The following is a 19,834-nucleotide window of genomic DNA, read 5'->3' on the forward strand; positions in this document are numbered from 1 at the left end:
TATATTATACAGTATGTATGTGTGTATATTATATATATATATATATATATGATTGACACAAAAAATGTTTTCAGATTTACAATATACAAAATATATTTAATAACCTTATGTAACTGTTTCCCAAACTGTGCATTACAACAATTTAGCTTGTTAAATGTTTTAAATGATCATACTATTATCTTATTTGCATACTTATTAGATGACTGAGAAAATGTCATCTAATATAGACAACATTATGAGCGATCCCTTCCATTTCTATTTCCCCAGAAATGAAAACGCTGCAATGTTTTAAAACACATTTCTTTACTGCAGTCTGTAGTGAAAACAAATCATACCAACAACAACTTGGTTTCAGCTAGAGATAAACAACAGACTACAGCACGACCATGGAAAAAGGTCTGCAATTTAATACAAAAAGATGTTTTGCAATCATATGCCTAATAACAATTATAATGAACAGTACAAAAGTGAGTAAAATGTCAGCACTTGCTATTGGGAGTCTTGTAAATTTGTCTTTTCTTCAATGGCCTGTTTGACAATTTCAGCCAGCTTTAAGCGATCTACTTTGTCTGAAAAAGATCTACCTGTGAAGAAAGAAGAACAGACGACAGATTGGAAACGTGCTTGACTGATCGGTCAATTCATCCAGAAATTATGGCCTTTGAGATGAATTATGGAATTAATTGGCCAAGGATGGAAATGAAATGAAGTAAAATCATTTTACTTGACACAAAATAATCAAAGAATTATAAACATTTGAAAAAATGTAATTAAGATTGTGAAAGAACAGAGATCAGCTCTGATGCTGCATTGCATTGAACCAAATCCTACAACCTAAGCTTTATTTAGTAAATAAAAATAAAATTAGTAATTCAAATGAAAGCTGTTGATATGAGCACTTACCTCAAATTCACACAATTTCAGTTTACTGTAAAAAGTACTGATCTGACCAACCACAGTGTACTTCTAGTGAACACCTACCATCCCAACTTAACCCTTGCAATCCATCTCGGAGAAGCTTGCAATCTCGATTGAAGCGCCACGCTTCATGCATAACTTCATTTAACTTCTCATCCTCATTGTCACCTGGAAAAACAACAAAAAGATATTGTAAGTACTGCAATTTACTTAATTGTCGGTTGTTTTTTCTTAATAAGGCAGCTTATAGTCTCACACACATATATAAATATAGTCATTGACTTAAGAAAATGTACCAGCCATACATATTTTTTTTACAAGCCATGAAACAGTAATGACACAAAATTCACAATTCTCCATTCCAGTTTCAATACCACAGCTAAAACTACTAGCCTAACTAATATAAATTTAAAACATTAAAGACAAGTAAACAGTCAGTAACAAAATAAGAACAAATAATCAAGCAAAAGCACAAAATAATACAATGAAACAAAGATACAAATGAAAAACTTTAGGTTTTTAGGATTGACGTTAGTTTTCAGGTACAGAAAATTAATAACGTAAGCAAATTCAGCCAAGAGCAGTGAGTGTCCTTTGTTGTCTGATTAACATTAAAAACACACAGCAGGAATATTAGGCTGCTGTCACTTTAAGAGCGAATGCACGGGTCTAATATACTAATACTGACACACATGCATTTACTTTCTCAACTGTTTATGTTCATTTAAGCCGTAACCGGCAATTTTTATTAGTATACTTGCTATATTTTGACACAATTTTGTGTAAAAATGTCCGCTCAAGTGCAAGACGCTGTGAACGAGAGCTCTGTTTATGATTCGGTAGTGTGTGCACACTAAACTTTCCACACAGTGCGAGTAATGAGTGATTGAGTGTGTATGCTGTTTAAGGGGTCGCTCATATCGCATCTTTTGCATGCTCAAGTTCATTATTTTAAAAGTAGACGTGACAAGCGTTCTCACAATGCAGAGTGACGTGATGAAGCGAATTTGTGAATGAAGCATTTATATAGTGTTTGTTAGCGTTTGTCTGTGCGGTGTGAACTGGCCTTAAGGACTGCTGACGCAAATATCTTTTGTAATGACCAGTATTCAAGCATGTTATCTTAAAGTCCCCCTGTGGTGAACATTAAGCTTTTAATGTTGTTTATATGTCTATGTGGTGTTTTTAATCTGCTTTAAGACAAACCATGTGTAAATTCATAAGTCGACAGCATTGCTGAGTATTTTCTCCTTAAAACTGCAGTGAACCAAAGACAGTCTCAAAAACACGCTTTGAAATCGCTGGTGTTTCTGACGTCACAAACTACCTTGTAACCAATCAGATCAACGTGTGATCATCAATCAGTGGATCTCTGAGCTGAGTGAGTGAGTGGAGGCGGGGCTCATTTGCATATTCATAGAACCACGTATACTAAATGAGGTCATACTAAATATATCATTTTGGTGATCAAAGATGAGATTTAAGGGATACAATTATTGACTACAGGGGGACTTTAACTTTCCAGTAGCACTTGAGTTTTTACTTGGGCAGAAATGAAAACATATTTGCGGTTTCTTTATAGCCTAATCTTTGAACAAGTATCTTCTGTCTCAGTCTTCTGGAGAGAATAACCTGAGGATTGTAAACACCACATACCAACAATGTCCAGCAGCAGGAGTGTGTGTGTGCGTGCATGGAGTGTGTTCGTACATACCAGCCTGTGGTAAGATGCACTGTGCGATTACATCCCTTAGTTTTTCCAGAGCCACGTTGGTGTCCTCTGCCTCGTTCTCTGGATCATTGATGAAAAGTTCATCACAAGGTTTGGTGCTGCATGAGGCAGAAATTAAGCATGTCTCTATAAGTGAATCCTGTTAAAGGGTTAATTCACCCGAAAATTCATATTCTGTCATCATTTACTCACCCTCATGCTGTTCCACACCCATAAGACTTTTGTTAGTCTTCGGAACACAAAAATATTTTTCATGAAATCTGAGAGATTTCTGTCCCTCCATTCGCTTTTTGAAAGTCTATTTTAATTTTCATTAATTTGATCAGCGAACAAGAACAGAAGCTCAACCATACTTCCTTAAAGCAAAAGATCAAACCTCACTGGTTCTCATGCTTCAGCATACATGACCAAATCTGAATGCTGTAAATATTGTTCGCTGATGTGAATAAAAGGCTAAATTAAATCTGCTCATCAGATAAAGTGATGGTGTCTCTTCGGAAGACTTGAATTAAGTCTGTGCCAGGGTTTTGTTTGCACATTGTTTGCAGTGCCAGGGTTTTGTTTGCACATTGTTTGCAGTGCCAGGGTTTTGTTTGCACATTGTTTGCAGTGCCAGGGTTTTGTTTGCACATTGTTTGCAGTGCCAGGGTTTTGGTTGCACATTGTTTGCAGTGCCAGGGTTTTGTTTGCACATTGTTTGCAGTGCCAGGGTTTTGTTTGCACATTGTTTGCAGTGCCAGGGTTTTGGTTGCACATTTCAACTAAGGAGTAAAAATCTCTTCATCATAATTTGTGTTCTGAAGATGAATTAAAGTCTTATAGGTTTGGAACGAATGAAGGCGAGTAAATAATGACAGAATTTGCATTTTCTGGGTGAACTGTCCCTTTAAGGATTCCCTTTCCCAGCTAGGAAATGAAAACCACTGTCACGACTAGTTATTATTTTCAATTAACTGAACAGTGAGACTCACCCAAGTAGCTTTCTCTTTCTCAGAATGGGGTTGTTCACGGAGTTGAGTGGCTTTAGACTGAGATTGAGGTCTTGTATCCTCATGTTGGCCAGTTGCTCAGCATGTGCCTGTTGGATTCCAGCCACAACTGCCTGAATGAACAATAAATAACTAATATATTTATTATGCACATACAGTAAGAGCATGCATTTAAGCAGTGGATTCTGATGCATTGCACTGCTTTGTTCAACAGCTCTGAATAAGTTCAGATTTTAACCTCTTCTGTACGACGAGGCACATTTTGTTTTTAAAAATCAGGGGCAAAATAACCTTGAGAAGAGCCGTTCTGGGTGCTCACCTTTGTAACACTGGAAGTTATTAAACTAAGTTGAGCTGAATAATAAGACTTCAGTCAACTGTAGAGCTGCTTTATTTCTGAATTTAATTAGTTTCAGTTGATGAACTATGCTCAAGTCAGTCAAGTGTTGATTCAGTTCAGTTCAATAACAGTGTTGCACTGTAGATCTGAAAAACACCTGTAAAGTGCAACGGTTGGGTTCCACAAGTAAAAACTCCATTCTTATTCTTCATAGGCAACTTGATGTTTAACAATAACTTATAAACCTTTAAAGTCTGCCCTACTGTGAGCTACGAGGTATTTGCTGCTGTTGAAGCCGTCAACCAGCATTATTTAAGCTTATTTATTAAAATAATCTGGTTTAACAGCAGAATTTGAGGTGAAAAACTACATTACCCATCACCTCAGTCTAATATCACTGGCTTTTTATGAGTCTGATTTTAAAATGCCTTTTTGCTTCCAATCAAAGTTTGTAATGTTATGATTCACCTTGTAGCTGCTTGAATTTGTTCATGGCTTATATAACGCTTTAACAAAGACTCTTTTGAAACTCCTATGGGAGAAATGAATAAAAAAAATACTTCCGGAACCAACGCCACTGAAAAAGTGGGTGTGCACTAATGCCCTCTATTCCACTCAGAGCTGGAGTTAAAAAAGAAAAAGAAAGAAAGAAACCCCTTCGGGTCTGATTATTGCACACACACAAAAAATGGTTGAGCAAATATCAAAGCTTCCACAAAAATCAGAAAGCGCAAATTACCAGGACAATCATAATGCTTTATTGTGATGCATTTCATCCATTACTATTCAGCACTATTTCAGTGAGACAACAATTCCCACGATCTACAGCTTAGAATCAATCTAAAGGTGGACAGGGTGGTAATAACATGGACGTCCAGTGCAACAGAATCATATGTACAAGTGCACAGTGTTTTCATAGAAGTGCAAATGTTGCTGAGCTACTGCAATGTAGTCAAACAATGGCAAATCACAACCCAAGATTTAGTGTGGGTGACTGACAATGCATCTAATGCACAATACGCATGATGTAAACTTCAGTCAGATGTAAAGTCTGAGGACAGTCAAACTTTTCACACACTGATTTGAGTGCTTCGTCTGTGCATGTGCCTGAAATTGTTTGCAGTAACCGGCACATCCACTTGGTGGCAAAATCATGGACTGGTCAGACTTTATATTTAGGTGTCTTTAACAACTATGCACTTACAAAAAAAAAATCTTGGGTACAGTGTACTTAATGTGTTCAGAACACTTGCGTTGCTACTTGTGATATGGGTACGGTTAGGCACAGGTTTGGTGGGAATTATATAGATGTAATGACATGCAGGCATTTTTTAAAATATAAGTACAATATAAAAACATTTATCCACACAATAAGTGCATTGTATCAAATTATAATTTTAAATGTACATACAGTAGTTAAAGACATTTAATATAAAGTGGGAGCAATGGGTCATTGCTTTCACAAAGTAGTCAAAGATGTAAGAATTGCAATAGAAATATAAATAGACACTTTCTTTAAGCTAATTTTCCAAATGTTATTACAACACAAGTGGCGGCAGCAGCACGTCTTTACAAGAAAATCAATGTTTTTTTTGTTTTGTTTACCCAATATATGATGCTTTTTCTTTGTCTTTCAGAGCGGCAGATACTTGCCAAACCTTACATAGCATAGCTTCTAAAGTTAAGGTGCTAAAGTTCAACTGATTCATTCCCCCTAAAATGTTGCTATGTCTGCAATAAGTGTATTAAACAATGGCAGATAGTACTCAACTAAGAAGAAACTACATTTCTGGCTTTTAGGTTGTGTGTCCACACTTGTAGTTTGGTTCTCTCTGGACCAAAAAAAGGAAAATGACACATTTAGTATTGGTTCACTTACCATTCACACTGTCATTTTTCATTTGGCTTTTATGGCTTATTTTGCGACGGACTTGCATCCAAAACAGTGCTGTGTGCTGGGCTAAATGCACTTGTACAGTTGTGGTCAGAATTACTGGCACCCCTGGTAAATATGATCAGAGATGGCAGTAAAAAAAAAAAAAAAAAAAAAGGTGCAAAAAAAAAAAAAATCAAACCTTTCATTGAAGTAAAAGAATTGAAAGTTGGGGAAATTAAATTATGAAATAAATGTTTTTCTCCAAAACACGTTGGCCATAATTGTTGGCACCCCTAGAATTTTTTATGAGTAAAATATCTCTGAAGTATATTCCCATTAGTATTTAAAAATGTTTAGCACACCAGGGTGACTAGGAACATGAAATTGTCCAGCTATGACTTCTTGTTTCACAGGAGTTTAAATATGAGTAAAACCAAAGAATATAGTTCTGATGTGCAGCAAAAGATTGTTGAGTTTCACAAAATAGAAAGTGGCTGTAAGAAAATAACTAAAGCATTGAAAATTCCCATTTCCACCATCAGTGCAATAATTAAGAAGATCCAATCAACTAAAGATGTCACGAATCTGCCTGGGAGAGGACATGCGTTTATATCGTCCTAATGCGCGGCGTGGAGGAAAGTTTGAGTGACTAAAGAGTCTCCAAGGATCACAGATGGAGAATTGCAGAGATAACTTGAGTCTTGGGGATCAGAAAGCCTTTAAAAAAAAACAAAAAACAACACACACATTCAAACAACCCCTACATCACCCCACGTTGTTTGGGAGGGTTTCAAGAAAAATCCTCCTCGCTCATCCAAAAACAAACTCCAGCATATTCAGTTGTCCGACATGACTGGAACTTCAAACGGGACCGGATTCTATGGACAGATGAAACTTAAAAAAATAAAAATAAAATAAAACGCTTTTTGGCAGCAAGTCCACCAGATGCGTTTGGTGCAAAACTGGGATAAAAAGTACCCCATGCCCACGATATACTGCTGGATCTTTAATGCTGTAGGCCTATTTTTTGCTGGAGGTCCTGGACATCTTGTTCAGATACATGGTATCATGGATTATCAAATAAAAAAAAATCTATGGTTAGATCTTCCATCAGGGCAACGATCCAAAACAAACATTGAAAGTACAAATCAGCTTCTTTCATGGCCATCCCAGTCCCTGACCTGAACCCTGTAGAAAATGAGTGGGCTGAACTGAAGAGAAGCAGCGCCAACATGGATCTGGGAATCTGAAGGATCTGGAGAGATTCTGTATGGAGGAATGGTCTCTGATCTCTTGTCAGGTGTTCTCCAAACTCACCAGGCATTACAAGAGAAAACTCAGAGCTGTTGGCAAAAGGAGGTTGGCAAAAGGAGGTTGCAAAAAGTATTTAATAAAAGGGTGCCAATGTGTTTTGGAGAAAAGCATTAATTTCATTATGTGATTTCCCCCCCACTTTAAATTCTTTTACTTCAATGAAATGTTAGATTTTTGCTAATTTTTTTTGAATGAAAGATCATAAGGATAAACAATGCAGGTTTATTTTTTACAGCCATCTTTGATCATATTTACCAGGGGTGTCAATAATTCTGACCACAACTGTATGTGTGTGCATATGATGTTTTTTTACAAGCTGAGAACTCATGAAGAGCTTATAAAATGTGTAAAGGAGTAAAAACAGCATCAGGAATCCCTCCGTCACACACACAAATGAAGATCTGCTGCGAGGAGATGCGGTTCTTGAGCATTCTGTCCTGTATAGGGTCGCATCTTGTCAGTGTTGCGTTCATATTTCAGTCAAACTTCATAACTTCAGAGACCGTTTGGAAGCGGACCGAGACACCGATCCGCTTGTTTGATGCGCACCAGGGTTCAGGTGGCAGCGTCACACTTATTCAAATGAACCGCACAAACAGAGCAATTGCACCAGAGTTTGTTTTAACCAAACTAAACCTGACAAGTGTGAACACACCCTAAATCTCATCTTTCTTTGGAGCTCACCTTGTCCATCATCATTTGAGCAGAGGGAAGCACATTGTCCAGTGCCTCAGTGCAGTTGAGCCAGGGATGGGCTAATACTCCCTCTATGGTTAGTCTCTCCTCCGGCTTTACTTTAAGTAGCCTTAATGCAACACAATATGTTAGATCTTCTTGTTTCTACAAAATGTGAGAAACAAAGCATTGGCTTACACCACTAAAACTGAGTAACAATATCTCTCATTTTACACAGTTACTTGATTTTTTGCACTCTGGATCTCTTATTCCTTTTCATTCGGTTGAGGCCAGATTATCTCCCTCAAAACCATGACTTTAACAATCTCGACTGAGAATTAAGATGCAAGCAGCAGCATCACAATTACTTACAACTTTTAACCAATAAGTGGTGCAGTCAACTAAACTGATAAGGGTATTCTGCCCATGACAAAGTCATGACACGTACTGTATGAAGGATTTCGTCAGTAGACTTGAACTCGATCACTGAACTCGGCGTGACAAGGAATCGAAGGGAAAAATCTATTGTTTTTACACCCTTCAATTCAAAAGTTATTTCCTACAATGTGTGTGAAAATCTGAACTGTTAGTGGCACTAGAGGATTTGAGAAACTGACATTAAATCCACCCTGATAATAATTGTGCCAAATTTCAGAATTTTATTTTTTATTTGCTGCCATTGACTCCCAGACAGAAAAGTAAAAGATTCAATACACATTTTGGCACTTGAATACGGAAGAAAATACGTTTCAATAAAATAGAGCGTAAATGAAAAGACACTCACTTGCGGACAATGTCCTTGGCCATTTCAGATATTTGACTCCACTCCTCCTCTGGGAAGTCAAAGCTGCCCGTCATGATTTTTTTGCGCATGTCTTTTGGGATGGTGCGGCTATGGTGTTTGGAGTAAAACGGAGGATATCCGCAGAGCATTACGTAGACGATCACCCCCAAGGACCACAGGTCACAGCTCTACGAGCGAAAATGAAAATGAAGTAAGGAGCTAGCAAGCTAAACACCTTCAGCCAATAAGTCTGTGAACAAAGACTGCATGAGTAGAGTCAGACCATCGCAGTCCAAAAGTGTGTCCATAAGCATGATATTATGAGCTACACATGAAACTGTGGCGACAAACAGACTTTGCATATTAATGAGAGAATATCCTTGGTTTACACTGACTGGGGGTAGATAAAAATGATTACCTAAATTTTCAAAAAGATTCAAAGGACCAAAAAAAAAAAAAAAAAACTTTCAGGAGCAAAGCTATTTTATTTATGAATTCAAAGGCCACTGACTGAAAACTTTATTTATATAAATTCTCTGCCTCAATAATTGTTGTAGGAGCAGCCTAAATGTATTTTTATAATTGTGAGTTACTGTAGGTGATAATGACCACCACACAATAATTTAGGAGTAAGAAACATTGAAATCCAGATATTTTCAAAGGGTTAAAAAAAACTGTACAGTAAGAATACGATAAAGGGCAAGAATATGAAGATTTGGGCTGTCACTAAAAATGACCAGTGGCCATCAAGTCAGTTGTCTAATTATAAATAGAGAAATATAATAAAAAGGTAAATAAAAAGGATGAATTTTAGTACTATATTTTAGTTTAGTTTTTTCTGTGTGTGTATTTTTAGGGGAAGTTTATTATGAAAAATGCACTAAAATACTTTTTAATTTCTATATGAAATATATATTTTCCAAAACATTTTACTATAAAATTGCGGGAAAAAAAATAGTTTTCCAAATTTGAGGTTGATATCTCAAAAAATTAGCTTTCAGTAAGATTTTATTTGGGCGCAGTACCAAAAGTTTCACCTTTTCCAAGTTTCGTACCATTACAGAATTCTAGAAAGCCGAAGCATAACATTTTCCATTCAAAAGCAAATGATGAGCACCTGAGGGTTAAAGAACAAGCCACAACATGAGAAGCATAAGGTATACCTTGTTGTACGTGTAAGGGGTGGGTGAGGTAGGTATAATTCCAGACTTTTCTTTCTGGTGCCGTCTTTGTGCCTCCAGCACCTATTAAAGACGGTTAGATCACATTCGTCACATAATAAATATGTTTTGTGCTGTTTATACGTGCTGTTTATTTCAAGTCTTCAGAAGAGACACACAATTAAATATGATTATCGCTTTAAATGACGATCAGATTTAATCACATGTAAACAGTGCACGTGCATAAAGCACAGACATGGTAAATTGAAGCAAACTTGATTGACAGGTATCGATTGCTTTGAAAATGACCACAGACGACATAATTAATATTACTGTAATATTCTTGCAGTGTTTGTTTTGTTGCTAGGACTGTTTCATATGTTTCAATAGCAGACCAATTATTCTTTAGAAGAGGCTTTAAAAATAATAAATTTAACTCTGACAAATCAATATTTTAATTCTACATAACTATTATGTAAATAGCCAACTAATAAGTAGGATAATTAATACAGATAGTCAGTCATTAATAAACATGCACTTCTTTATAGTGATCACATTTTACAATAATGACCAGCTGATTCTCTTATTTATTACTCCATCATGAATAGACATTGTTGATGTGTAAACATGAGGCATGCGTTTATTTTCATTCCTGTGACATGTTTTTCCAGCCTATGTTGTTAAATTAAATTGGACCAGGTAGGAAGTTTTGAATTCAACTATTAAGGAAATGTGAATTGATACAGTATGATCTCTTTAAAAGTAAAGAGTTAAGAACGGTTTACATCTATAAGAGGTCAGTGGGGTCTTACCTGCGGTGCTACGTAGTATGGAGTGAACTGTGGGGTCATTAAATCACCCTGGTCGATTTTGGCAAAACCAAAATCACACAGTTTAACAGGGGCGTCCTGATGGGGCACAAGAAACATGACTCAAAATGTAATAACGGAAAATTTCCTTACCGATTATTGGAATAACTTGCTTAATTCAGAACAATCTTACAGTAAGAAATAATTTACGGGATGAGGATTAATTTTATTTTATTTTATATAGGTTAGGATTGTAACACCACATGCATTCTGGAAATGAAAAATGGATTGTGATGTAACATGTTATATATCAATATCTCTATTTCTGACCAACAAAATAACAGTGGTGAGATGAATTATTAATGTAGATAGCAATATTAATGAGCTACAAACACTCCATATTAAATCATTTGCATTTAAAACAAATCAATAGTTTTTTTTATAAGCAGCATTTCTATTCTGGTGTCAGAAATGACCAAGACCATCCCTGGTGTAACAATTCAGTCACACTTTTATGAATGAAATAAAATATTATTTTGGTTTCAGGTCTCACCAGGGAATTATCCTTGAAGAGCAGGTTCTCCGGTTTCAGGTCTCGATGTGCAATATTTAATGAATGACAGTGTTGCAATGCAAGGCTTATCTGTAAAAATGACAGAAGTTTCGTCAAACTATATAATACTAATATGGGTCATTCGATTTAGTGCATTTTAAGTCTCCAGTGCAAGTTATGATGTTTTATAATGTTCCATTTCAATAATAATTGTAATAAGTAAGCCAAAAAGAATAGAGACTATTTATAATAATGTAAATGAAAATAATATTGGAGTTATTTAAGGCCTGTTCACACCAAGAAAAATAACAATAAAGACAACTATGACTATAACGACAGTAGTCAACATTTGAAGGGGATCAAAACCTTTCATCAAAGTTATACATGAATAACTTTTTTGATCCACTTCAAATGTTGACTACTGTATATTAGCTACTACACCAACGCATGATACCGTTCTGTTCATTATAAGCGCATTAAATGTCATTAAATGCTCGAGCTCTTTAAAGCAGGATGGATTCTGATTTTCTGTCAATGTTTTTATCGTTCATCAGCTGGAAAAAAATAAATCTGAAAGGGATTCCAATGATATTGTTTCTCTGTGTCGTTATCGTTATAGTTGTGGTGTGAACTCTTCTATTCTTTTACATTTAGAATGATGCTCAAAACTATTAGGGATGCACGATATATCGACCACATATCGATATTGGCCGATAAATGGTAATTTTTAATGTTAACGTTATCGTTCCAATAAAAAAAAAAAATGTCCGGTATATTAAAGCCGATAGATAATGGATTATTTACTTCAGCTCTTCAGGCTCTCAAAGTACATAAAATTGTGAAATTTAGATTTATCGGCCAATATATCGGTTATCGGCTTTAAAATGTAAAGAATTATCGGTATAGGCCAAAATTTTCATTTTGGTGCATCACTAAAAACTACATTTATCTTTTTCTTTATAGTTATCATCCTCGTGTGAACCTGTACTGCTCTGCGTGTGCACTTTATTTTTTCTTCTTTTAAATAATAATAAAATATAATATATCAGAATTGAGCACTAAGGCTTGCAGTGTGAACGTGGCCTATAGGGACTATCATTGCTGTACCTGTTTCGTGACCTGGCTGGCCATCTTCTCTGTAAAGTGCTTGTGCTGGCTGATTCTGTGGAACAACTCACCGCCTTCCATCATTTCCATGACAATCAATAACCTTGCCCTTTCAAAAAGAGGTAAAGAAAACAGATTATTTATATTTGTAGGTAGTTAGATCATTCGAAACACTGTCTTAAAACTGTACATGTTGGACTCCACTACCTTGGACTGGATTCATGAGGAAACTGTACACTGTTGGCATACACCTCAATTATTTTAACAATGTTGGTGTGAGAGGCACACATCATATGAAGCCGAACCTGAAAATAAACAAAATCACAGCAGAGAATTTAAAGATGTTCTGTAAAGTCTGAAATTTCAACTTCACGGCCTCTGCTAGAGACAGATGGATACTGTTATTAAAGGGATAGTTCACTTTAAAATGAAAATTAAGTCATTTACTAGGAAAAATAAAATCATTTACTTGTTCTAATATCGTATGCCCTTCTTTTTTTAATGGACCACAAAAGGAGAATTTATAAAAAAATAATAAAAATTGTCCCGTAAGCACTCCTGTGATCAAAAGGATCATTCTGATACTTTTGCATCTTTTTTTAAAGCTTGATGCTGGTCAGTATTCACTGTCATATGGACGAGCGGGACATAAGAAGAAAAAAAAAAATCCTTTTGAGGTCCATAAAAGAAACAAGGGTGTTCGACATTAGAACAACACCAGGGTGAGTAAATGAAGACCTAATTTTAATTTTAGGGTGAACTATCCCTTTAACCTCTAACATGAAAAGAAAGACAAGTTCTTTAAATAAAAGAAATCAAATCATAGTGCTCACTACCTCATTGCGCGCTTTGGGTCTGTCAATCAAGATCTTTAGGGCAAACCGTTCTTGTGTCGACTTCTTCACACATACCCTGAAAAAACAAACAGCAATTCATCAATTAATGTCTTAACCCTGTAATGTCTTTTTTTTAAATTAACACTTTTAGACAACAAAAAAAGTTTGCATGTGTGTCTTTTCTTGAGTATCGTAGTTAATAAAATTGAGGCTCATTTAAGGTCCGATATAGTGAGAATATGAAGCTGAAACTCAAGGAGGAAAACAATAACTCAATATTCAGAGGCCCAAACTGAGCAAAAATATGAGATTTGGTGCAGCTGCTGATATTTATATGGCAAAAAGGTAAGATAAAATGTTGTACTGTAAATCACACACAACAAAATAGCAGCAACTTACATAAAATGCATATAAATATCAGTCGTCACTTTATCTGACAATAATATATCTTAGTAAGATTATATTTAAATGTTCAGTTTTATGATCAAAGCTCTGTAGTTTTAAAACATAATGCAATGCAATTCAATGATTGAGAGATGAACAAATAAACCATCCTCAAAAGCCTGATGATCGTATCTGATACTCATGATTTTTCTAAAAACTGATAAAGACTGGCTTCAGTCAAGTTAGTGTTCATCTTGAAATATTGCTAACATACTTAGGATCCAATTATCACTATTAACTGCGACTTTTGCCTTAATAAACTCCTTATTACTGCTTATTAATAGTTAGGTTATTAAGTTTAGGTATTGGGTAGGATTAAGAGATGTAGAATATGGTCACGTAGAATAAGGCATTAATATGTGCTTTATAAGTACTAATAAACAGCTATTACCAAAGTAATATGCATGTTAATAAGCAACTAGTTAATAGTGAGAATTGGACCCTAAACTAAAGTGTTACCAAAAGTTATTCTTACGTTATAAAAATCAGTAAAGATTTCACAGCAAAAACACATGTAAACCACGAGCTGAAGGTGGACATTTTTATATTTAGCAAAACTTCTTCCTTCTCAGTGTGGTGCTAATTATGATTTCAGTCCTCCAAAACTATTTTGGCTCAACTTTGAAAACACACACCTACATCCACAGTGGGAAAGAGGCTAATAACTACATCTGCTAGTGGAGGTTTATGGTGTTTACAGGAAAACACATACAACTCTTTGCCTGTGTTATTTTACACAAATATGACCTTACAATATACCCTTCAAACTAGGCATAACCGCATACCTCACAGGACCACTGATCCCAGCCCCCAGCTTCTGTGTCCAGTTGATGCTATACTCTTCCAGGATGGATGTTTCCTATAACAAGAACACACAGAGCATTCAGGAACAGTTCACAATAGTACAAATAATTATTATATATTATGCATTGCATATAATTGATTGTCTTCCTTAAGTAGTAATTGTTTCGAAATGGATGGTTTCTGCATTGGGAATCATGATGTAGCAACTGGACCAATCAGACACACACAATTATTCATTATATTTAATGAATAATCCAACAGACGCCTCAAGACCGTAACAAGCAAAGGTCCAAGCAGGCGCCGAGATGTCTGCTCTTCCACTGATCATTATCAGCTTTTATCCCCCTGGCTGACACCAGTCCATCAACTCGTGGACCTCAGAGACTCCAGGTGGGGGAAGGTGGCCACAAGCAAAAGCACAGGCCGTAGAAAAGACACACAAGGCCCATAAAAAAATGACTGCTTTCCATTAATTCATACGCAAACCTTCTATGAATGAACATGCATATCTCCAGGACATTGTGTGTAAGATTATCACTGTCTTGTGTATTGTATACCGTTTTGTGCATGCTTTATGATAGAACCAGTTGTTAATGTAGCCTCATCTATACCAAGCTTCCTATTAAAATAATCCTCATTTAATGCCCTACACACTGGTGTACATCAGTGGTTCTCAACTGGTTTGACCCACATTTTCCCATGGGCATTAGGCTGCGACCCGTGTTTTTAGAAGTTTTTTTAAAACTAATTACTAAATATATATATATATATACATATACAGTACTGTGCAAAGGTCTTAGGCATGTTAATATATATAATAATAATAACGTCTCTGAGACGCTTGAAGAAACCTTCCTGCAAAGCTACAGCACTGGGAAAAGCACTGGCACGTGTGTTAAAATGCTGTAAAGTGAGATTGCTTTCAAAAATAAAATCACAAATTGAATTTATGATTTAACTTCTATTAACTAATTCAAATCAATATATGGTGTAACGACCCTTTGTGTTTAAAACGGCTTTTGTCCAGGTACACTTGTCCATAGTTCTTCAGGAAGCTTTGCAGAAAGGTTTCTTCAAGCGTCTCGGAGACGTTCCCACAGTTCTTCTGGATTTAGTCTGTCTCAGTTTCTTCTGTTTCTTCATGTAATCACAAACGGACTCGATGATGGTGAGATCAGATCATACCGGCTGTTGTCAGACTCCTTGTGCATACACAAATCTCACTGGATTATTACAATTAATGGCAAAAAGAATGTTTGTAAATGTAAACTGATATTTCCTACTGACACACTACAGCAAAAGATATAAATAACTGACTTAAAACCAATTTTAAGAGTGGGGGGTATTAACATGCCTAAGACTTTTGCACAGTACTGTATATATAAAATATTATAAAACAAGTACCGTCCCACTTAACTAAACGCAATTAAACAGCAGTCGCAAAGTAGCTTTTTTGTTAATACAATAAAGGTAAGTTGGTATGAGCCACAATAGTCATTTAAAAACATACGCAAAAAAATAAATAAAGTGGTATTTTATCATGGTAAATACACAATACTAGCATGAACTGTTAATAAAACATACGGATACTGATCCTGATAAACAGAATGAACATCAAACCTGCTTTGTACCAGAACCATGTGTAAACACGTACCAGTTGCATAATTTATTGGTACTTTCTAATTGACAACTGCAACGTTGTACAAGTTACGAAAATTAAGTTATAATAGAATACACTGACATGTAGCCAGACAACATCTCTGAATCAGGACAACGTCTGACAGAAGAGTCAAAACAGCTTTTACGCACATCTTTCAAAATAAAAGTCTTGATTCAGAAAAAAAAAAAAAACATGTTTCTTTGACCGAACCACCAGTTGAGAAACACTGGTGTACTTCACCTCCTCATAGCAAGCGTTGTATTCTTGTTATGTTAATTCATAATTAATTTAAAGTAAATTAATTCGTCAAGTATGAAAGGACACAAATTGCCAGCCCACTCTAATATGCAAAACACCATGCTCAAAGACAAAGGGTCATAAACTTTTCCTTCGAAAGTTTAAGTTAACATTGGCTCACTGACCCCCTGGAGGAGAGACCTCCACAGAAGTTAAAGGTCACCTTCTCCTCTTCCTCCTCCTCCCGGTTGCTGTTCGTGTGAAAAGAGTGGAGACATCCAGTCCGACTGCGGGACCTTTCCCCCGGAGCGCAGCCGGAGGGGCCTCAAGTTACAACCACTGTATCTTCCTCGACCATTACAGAGTCAAACTCACACTGCAAGTTCATCATCATTGATCGCAACTTCAACACCATCGACTTGCTGAGCCATCGAGACTTTCTCCTGAGATTGCATCCGGACGCCTGTTCAACGGCTAAGGCGTTGCAAGTATCGTACGATGCGATCACAGCTACATGCTAAGAAAGAAATATTTTTCTGTGGCCACAGAATTGATAGATGATCCATACTGAGCGGTCGCTGAACAAACAGATTCATTGATGGTAGTATTAATTAAGATACATCAAGATAATTCGATAACTGATCCAAATATTTATAATTAATTATAACAAGAAGTTGATTATTCATTCATATCTCCCCTTGGAGCTTATTTGCTGCAATGAGATCATGCTCAAAACCAAAAAAGAACCAGTAATCTAAAAGTAATCAAAGTTACCTAAAGGTTTGTTACTATTTACAATTTTTGTCATGCAATTTGGAATCAGTAACAAACGTAACAAACTACAATTTGTAAGTAATCTACCCAGCATTGGTCTTTTCCAACCACACAGTATCATTATTTCTGTTACAAAACAAAAAACAAGTAGCCTACTGGGATAAAAGTTTATAGTCTGGATATAAACACTGATGTCTACGGTAACGATTGAAATAGAGTAAATCACCTTTTGATAGTAGCTTGACGCTTCTGATGAGATTACATTGTTACACCAGTTGGTGGCGACAGGTGACTGTTAAAAAATTAAAAAAAAAGCCTAGGCTATGTGTCATTAAATCATTCACTAGTTCAAAAACGTTGATTCATCCAGTAATGAAACAAGTATTTAAAAGTGAGCCACTGAATCATTCATTCAAACAACCGATAAAAATAATTTTATTCAAATTAATTATGTTTTAAATAGACTGCATATAGACTTGACTACGTCTAGACTATTAACAAAAGGAATTAACATTTTGTCAGAACAGGTAGTAAATTACAGTACATATTTTGTTCAGTTGTGTATTCAGAATCGTGGGAGAATCGTGATCACTAACAAATAAATAAATAAATATATATATATTTTTTTTTACCCAGAAGCCGCTCTACTCAGTACTTAAAGCGGTGGTATAATGCCCTTTTCACAAGATGTAAAATAAGTCTCTGATATCCCAGAGTGTGTGTGTTAAGTTTTAGCTCAAAATACCCCTCAGATATTTTTATATAGAATGTTAAAATTGTCAATTTTTGAGGGTGAGCAAAAACGCACCGTTTTTGTATCTGTCCCTTTAAAATGCAAATGAGCTGCTGCTCCCGGCACAGGGGGCGGAGCTTCAACAGCTTGTGTCATTTTACCTCACACACGCATGCACTGAACATTTCAAAACTTTTAGACTTTTATGTTCAAACCAAAGTCAGACAATGATGGAGAGACTCAAGAAGTGGCAACATGTAGAAGCAACAGAATGATTAATTGATGAATTTTTGTAGCTTATGTGTAGTTATTATCTAGTCATTGATTAGCATATTCTGTCTAGGTAATCTATAACTTGTGTTCAGGGGGCGGGGTTTATGTAAATATTAGGGTTGGTGATGTCACTAACCCGGGAGGAATGTGGTGTAGTCTCTACCAGCCGTTTGTTGTAGTCCTTAGGAAAGGATTTCTGTAAAAGCAAATATCTCCCTTTGCTTTGGACTTTGAGCGTTGTAACTTTGCAGATGTTGTTTATGCTCAAACAGCAACATTACACACTAACTAAAGTTAGAAAAGCGAAATCATAATCAACCACCCCTTTAAAGGTAGAGTTGGCAATTTTAGAGAAGCTGACTTTGAAATCATGAGATCCCACCCTCCTCCCTTCAAAACACAGGAATGCACACATCAGAGTCTGCGGACCGAATGCAACGATAGAATGAACAGTTTGTTGGTCCTGAGACTTCCACAGATATATGTCCAAGTTTTAATATTTAGACCACTTCTATTATTGATTGCTATCAGGATGTGAAGAGCGCTTCAACTAGTATAACAAAAAAAAAAATGTATTAAACAAATTGCCTATCCTACCTTTAATTGTATGATCACACTATGAAAAGGACGCTTGTACTAATATAACAAATTCAGGTTTACATGTACTAATTCATTAACTTTAATGTCACTAATGACAAATCTACTCCCGTTATAATTAAAGGCGAGTGGCGCCACCGTGCGTCTCAGTGATGCACTGCAGTGAACATGACCTCAGATGACATCAACATACTGTGATATTCTACAATACGACAACAGTGTGGGTCTTGTTACTGGGACTGTTTAGTTCATTACATTTTTTTCTTAGTGGAATCTTTAAGATAATACACAGTTAAACAATTTTAACTCAAAGTGATGTCATGTCAATGTTGTGATTTATTTATTTAGGTTAGTAGCCGTGTGACATGCAAGACAATGTACAGACAGCAGTTCATTAGTGGGACTCGCCATTTAATGGAAATAGTGTTATTATAAGTTACAGAAATGGAAAGACTTAACTGTTTACTTTTTGTACATTGATTAGCCAGCTTACCTTAATGAACCTGTCCACGATGGTGTCCTCGGACATGATGCTGATCGTGATCTTCTCTTTCTGGCTTCGACAGGCTCGTACAGGAGCGATCTTTAACCCAAATCGTGATGTTGAACGAAGTCTACTAAGCGCTAAGATGCCGTCTCATGTATTATTCCCATGCTGTCCGATGAACTTTTGAACACCAGAGCTTTTCTTCGTCAGAACTGGCATTAAATGTCAAACTTCACAAGACAGAAGGAAAGGCTATGCGTGTTCGGCTAACATCTTATAACGTTACATTCACAGGCAAAAGTACCGCAGACTAGCCAACGTTGAAGCTACTGTCCCTCCAACCAGTATTAACTACACTGTTGTTGACAACTGAGCAACTAAACCGGTGAAGGACAAAAAAGAGGTAAAGGTAATGCTTATTAGAAGCAGCTAGCTATGTAGCTTGAGTTCACAGCAGATGCTAATTCTCGCACTCATCGCGTCTCACGCGCGTGCTATCTCTGATAACGTCGCTGGCCTGTTCAGGGTTCAGCGCTTTACAGTGTTTTGAAAAGCACCATAGAGACCAAATACTATCTTGGGGTTGTTTGCTAATGTGCTAGAGCTACCTTTGATCCAAAGCTGAGGAAGATTGTTCTTCTTTATTACACGCCACATTCTGCAAGCAGCGATACAGGCGCGTTCCGCCCCCTAGCGGAGAGGAGCGCGGGCTTTCACAGACTGTGGTGATGA

At 36.3% G+C, this 19,834-nt stretch overlaps 1 protein-coding gene across 1 annotated transcript; it reads right to left on the minus strand.

Annotated features, from left to right (window-relative positions):
* Positions 1–71: 71 nt before the first annotated feature.
* On the minus strand, positions 72–19,800 carry mapkapk5 (MAPK activated protein kinase 5). The gene is made up of 14 exons (XM_081365178.1): positions 19,109–19,800; positions 14,323–14,396; positions 13,094–13,169; positions 12,465–12,562; positions 12,258–12,366; positions 11,151–11,240; positions 10,601–10,696; positions 9,792–9,872; positions 8,629–8,816; positions 7,854–7,974; positions 3,622–3,752; positions 2,633–2,748; positions 978–1,086; positions 72–580 (listed from the first exon to the last, which is right to left on the minus strand). The coding sequence occupies exons 1-14, from the start codon at positions 19,142–19,144 to the stop codon at positions 490–492; spliced, it is 1,416 nt and encodes a 471-aa protein (XP_081221304.1). The 5' UTR covers positions 19,145–19,800; the 3' UTR covers positions 72–489.
* Positions 19,801–19,834: the final 34 nt, after the last annotated feature.

The sequence above is a fragment of the Scardinius erythrophthalmus genome (genome assembly GCF_964197995.2).
Source record: "Scardinius erythrophthalmus genome assembly, chromosome: 5".
Classification (NCBI taxonomy): Eukaryota; Metazoa; Chordata; class Actinopteri; order Cypriniformes; family Leuciscidae; genus Scardinius; species Scardinius erythrophthalmus.

Bases quoted from the DNA above. Each gene is read 5' to 3' on its own strand.
- mapkapk5 (XM_081365178.1), bottom strand. From the start codon at position 19,144: ATGTCCGAGGACACCATCGTGGACAGGTTCATTAAG. The intron at 3,753-7,853 runs GTGAGCTCCAAA...TTGTTCATTCAG, and splicing joins CTCAAATGATGATGGACAAG to GCAGTTGTGGCTGGAATCCA. The intron at 2,749-3,621 runs GTGAGTCTCACT...TGCCTCATGCAG, and splicing joins AGAAAGAGAAAGCTACTTGG to CACCAAACCTTGTGATGAAC.